At 38.5% G+C, this 4,758-nt stretch overlaps 1 protein-coding gene across 1 annotated transcript; it reads left to right on the top strand.

Moving 5' to 3' along the window:
- Positions 1-3,295: 3,295 nt before the first annotated feature.
- Positions 3,296-3,972, top strand: LOC145003279 (uncharacterized). Its single transcript, XM_078962418.1, has 2 exons — positions 3,296-3,716; positions 3,779-3,972. Exons 1-2 carry the CDS (start codon positions 3,296-3,298, stop codon positions 3,970-3,972), a joined length of 615 nt encoding a protein of 204 aa, XP_078818544.1.
- The last annotated feature ends 786 nt before the right edge of the window (positions 3,973-4,758 follow it).

Here is a 4,758-nt window from a genome sequence, read left to right as displayed (position 1 = left end):
TTTGAAAACAAATGTACTTTATATTTTATGGTTTATGGTAAATGTTCTTGACTATTTAAAAATGAAAAAAAATCTTTTGAAAAATGGGTCGTTACAAGTTGGTATCTGATAGGTGCATTTTATGCACCTATTTCGCATGTTATTTCTGTCATTTCATAGCATTCTACTTCATAATTCTTACATTTAGTTAACTATTTGGGCAATTGCATATTTCATTAAGAATGACTGGTACTTCACCATTTTTGATTTATTTTGTAGGCATTATGGAGCATGGATGCATGGAGCTTGGATGCTTGGAGATTTGGAGCATGAGGAGAAAATGAACCGGTCATTCCATGGCAGAAAACATGAAGATGGAACCCGAGTCAGTGTGCATTATTATCATAGCAAATGACTATGTATGAAATGCGATTCTTGTCACACCGACACGGGTCCTGTTTGTCCTTTGTCATCTTATATTTGAGCAACATGACTCGTGGTGAAGCTAGATTGAAGATGGAACCAACAATGAAGACTTTTTGGAATTTTAGCAAAAAGCATGGGCAATGCTAAAAACACATGGTCAAGACAAATGGACATGCCAAAAACACATGGTCTCATGGCATGCATGTGAACGTTAATTAAAATAGGAGGATACGTCATTTTTTGATGAGAACGGTTTTTGGAGCAGTTTGGGGCGATATTAAGCGATTTTGGGAGAATTCTTGGATCTTTTGAGAGGACCAAATCATTGCAAACATTTGTTATTTCATTTTAGTAAGAATTAAACATTTCAATTTTATTTTTATGCTTGTTTGATTTGTTCTTAGCCATGTGTGGCTAAGAAACCCTAGTTTCTGGTTCTTGTTCAAAACATGTTGATTGCTTGACTTGAAGCATATGATTTGATGTTTGATTTGTGATTCTGTTCTAGTGATTATGTTTTTGTTTAAACTAGAATCTTTGTATTTGATTTATGTTTGATTGGCCACTTTCATGAATTGAATTTTTGTGCAGTTAGTTAACTTTTAGGACCCCTAATCATTCTATTAAGTTAATAATTGGTAACAAGAAATAAGTTTTCTTATTGTAAAACACATATCACATGTTTTCACACTTCCGAGCGTATGAGAAGAAATAAACATTGTTGGGAAGCTTGTACAAAACTTAATGTAATTTTTTCAATACGATCTAAGAGCGTGTTTAGGTTGAATTAGTAAAGCTAGGTCTAGTCAAAGAGCGTGTTTTGGTTAGATAATTTGGCAAGCGAGAGGTATTAGAGCGTGTTAATATCTTTTAGTACCAACTTAGAATAGCAATCTTGAATTACATCAAATCATTATCAATTTGAACAACAACATTGAGAACTAGAACTGGAAACACTTATATAACTTGTTTACAAATCTATTTCATTTTGTGCATGTCTTTAAAGTAGATTGTTATTTTATTTTTTCACTTTTGCAAACAAATCCCCCTTTTGTGATTAAAGTACCTTGCACAAAGAGGTATAGAGTTTTGTCCCGTATCTCTGTGGTTCCACCCTGCTTGCCTTGTACTGCTTTTTAGTGCATTAAAGCAGTGTATTTGGAGTCTGTTGTACCTCTATTATTTGTTAGGTTTGACACGCCTAACAAATTGGCGCCATTTCCAGGGAATGAACCTGGGTCACCACTGCCGTTGCCGGGGATACGGTGTTACTAATTGTTTATGCCTAGATCTTTTCGTACAGGTACACCACTTCCAATTGACTCGGAGATAGAGAAGACTGAAAAGAAGCTACGGAAGCAAGCCAAACTTCGTAAGAGGCAACCGGTTTCCGGAACTTCTTCATGATCTACCCCTACGGTCATCAACATTTGGGAGGATATACCCCTCTCAAGTGTGTCCGAAACTGAAATAGAAAACCCCTCATCATCATCACAACCATCCTCACCCATAAATACCACCCCACTCTCTTCACCTACTCATAACATCCCAAACACTACACCCATAGAAGCCTCAACTCCTACTCATACCATGGGAGATAACCATGGAGGTAATCCACCTCCAAACCTACCACCCGAACAAACCCTTCACCAATGGGCGAGGCAAGAGGTTACTCAACAACCTCTTTGCATCACCTATCCGGCATCCACAAACCTTGAAATGAAATCCGGTCTCATCCACTTACTCCTAATCTTTAGAGGCTTAGAAAATGAACATCCCCACAAGTTCCTCACAGAGTTCCATGTTGTGTGTGTTGGCATGAAAGCACACAATGTCACGGAGGACCAAATTAAGCTTAGAGCATTCCCCTTTGCAGTGCAAAACTCGGCAAAAGATTAGCTTTATGACCTCCCACCGGGGACGGTCAACACATGGGTAGATCTTGCACGCCTCTTCCTAGACAAATACTTCCCAGAAATGAAACCCTCGGCCCTAAGAAGATAGATAATTGGGATCAAACAACATGAGAGAGAATCCTTTCATACATATTGGGAGAGGTTATAAAATCTTTGTGCCCATTTCCCAAAGCATGGTATTAGTGAGTATCAAATCCTCCAATACTTCATTAAAGGCATGACTTCTTGGGAAAGAAGACTTCTTAATGCTTCAAGTGAAAGATCTTTATCTGACATGATCCTAAATGAGATTCGGGATCTTATAAAAAACATGGCGGAGGATTCAAAGCATACTAGTCAAGATAAAGAATGGTACACAGATGCACCCGAGGTGTAAAAGAGGTGCACACTCCTCAAATTGAAGTTCAACTATCCGAGTTAACTAAGGTGGTAATGATGCTTGCTAAGGACAAAGATGTGCAACCCACACCCCGTCCTTGTATCATTTTCACTCAAGTGGGACACCCGACTGATATGTATCCTTAATTGCAAGAAGAAGAATATGAAGAAGCAAATGCTATGGGAGGCTATTCTGGGCACAATCAAAGAACTTATGATCAGCACCGAGGAAATCAAGGGTGGAATAACAACCAAAACATGGGCTATCAACAAAGACCACCACCCCATTACCAAGCAAGACCTCTATTCCCACAACAAAATTACCAACCGAGGTAACCACAACCTCCTCCTCATCAAGCTGGGTCCTCAAGCATGTCCTTAGAAGACATAGTTAAAAGCCTTGCCACTAGCACTCAAAGTTTTCAGCAAGAAACTAAGGCAAGCATCAAGAATCTTGAGCACCAAATGGCACAACTTGCTCAATTGGTGAGCAAAATGGAGAATCATGAAAGCTACCTCCTCAAACTGAAAAGAACCCAAAGCACGATGCTTGTGCAATTAGCTTGAGGAGTGGAAATAAATATGATGGTCCGAAGATGCCCGAAGAAGAAGGAGAAGAGGAGTTGGTGATAGAAGAGCCACCAAAGAATGATGAAAAGAAAGAAAAAATGTTGGAGAAAAAGAAGCCGGAAGAGAAAGAAGCAAAGATCACCCCGCCACCTTTTCCATCAGGACTGAGCAACAACAAAAAAGAGAGAGAAGATAGTGAAATCATGGCAATGTTCCAGAAAGTTAAAGTCAACATCCCTCTTGTGGACGCCATCAAACAGGTACCTAAATATGCTAAGTTACTTAAAGAACTTTGCACATCTAAAAAGAAGCTGCGAGGTAACGAGACAGTGAAAGTAAGTGAAAATATATTTGCAGTTTTGCATAAAAGGATGCCCCCAAAGTGCAAGGATCTGGGTGTTTTCACCGTTCCTTGCAAATTGGGAAACCTTTATATCCCCGTGCTATGTTAGATTTAGGAGCTTCAGTTAATGTTTTACCATATTCTGTTTATAAATCTATTAGCATAGGTACTTTAACAAAAACCAGGGTGATCATCCAACTTGTAGATCGTTCTATAGTACACCCAAAATGTGTATTAGAGGATGTTTTAGTGCAAGTTAATGAGCTTCTCTTTCCTGCTGATTTTTATGTGCTTGATATGGGAGATGATGACCACCCAACCTCGAGTTCCATACTTTTAGGTAGACCATTCTTAAAATAGCAAGAACAAAAATTGATGTCTACAATGGTACATTGTCTATGGAATTCGATGGGGGTGGTCATCAACTTTAATATCTATGAAGCAATGCGGTACCCAAGTGATGTTCATTGCATAAATTTTGTTGATATAATCCAACCTTTGACTGAAAAGTGTTTTGAGTTGACTAACCATGATTTGTTGGAGTTAGTTTTGAGCATGAATTTTGATAACAATTCAGTCAAAGAGATTGCAGAAAATTTCAAGTTAGATGAAGAATTGTTGGAAATTATGGAGATCATGGAAGAAAGGAAGAAAATGAAGTATAATAATAGCAATGTGAAATTGCCCATTTCTAACACAAAACGTCTTCCTTCCATTGTGCAGGCACCTAAGCTAGAAATAAAAACTCTTCCAGATCATTTGAAGTATGCATACCTTGGAGAAGAAAAGACTTTACCTTCATTATCTCCAACAAGTTGTCCATTGCAGAAAAAGATGAGTTGGTGACTTTGCTGAAAAAGTATAAGAAAGCTATTGGGTGGACAATTGCTGACATAAAAGGGTTAAGCCCTTCCTTATGTATGCGTAAGATTATCATGGAGGAAGACTTCAAACCAAATCGAGAGGCACACAAAAGATTGAATCCACCTATGATGGAGGTGGTAAAGAAAGAAATCATGAAGCTTTTGGATGCAGGTATGATCTACCCTATCTCATATGGTAAATGGGTGAGCCCCACTCAGGTAGTCCCGAAAAAATCCGGATTCACATTTGTCAAGAATTCCGAGGGAGATTTGGTGCCAACCC

This window comes from Lactuca saligna, chromosome 1, assembly GCF_052625555.1.
Source record: "Lactuca saligna cultivar CGN05327 chromosome 1, ASM5262555v1, whole genome shotgun sequence".
In the NCBI taxonomy this organism is placed as follows: domain Eukaryota; kingdom Viridiplantae; phylum Streptophyta; class Magnoliopsida; order Asterales; family Asteraceae; genus Lactuca; species Lactuca saligna.
This window is presented reverse-complemented; position numbering and strand designations above follow the sequence as displayed.

Bases quoted from the DNA above. Each gene is read 5' to 3' on its own strand.
- LOC145003279 (XM_078962418.1), top strand. From the start codon at position 3,296: ATGCCCGAAGAAGAAGGAGAAGAGGAGTTGGTGATAGAAGAGCCACCA. The intron at 3,717-3,778 runs GTTAGATTTAGG...CTATTAGCATAG, and splicing joins CCTTTATATCCCCGTGCTAT to GTACTTTAACAAAAACCAGG.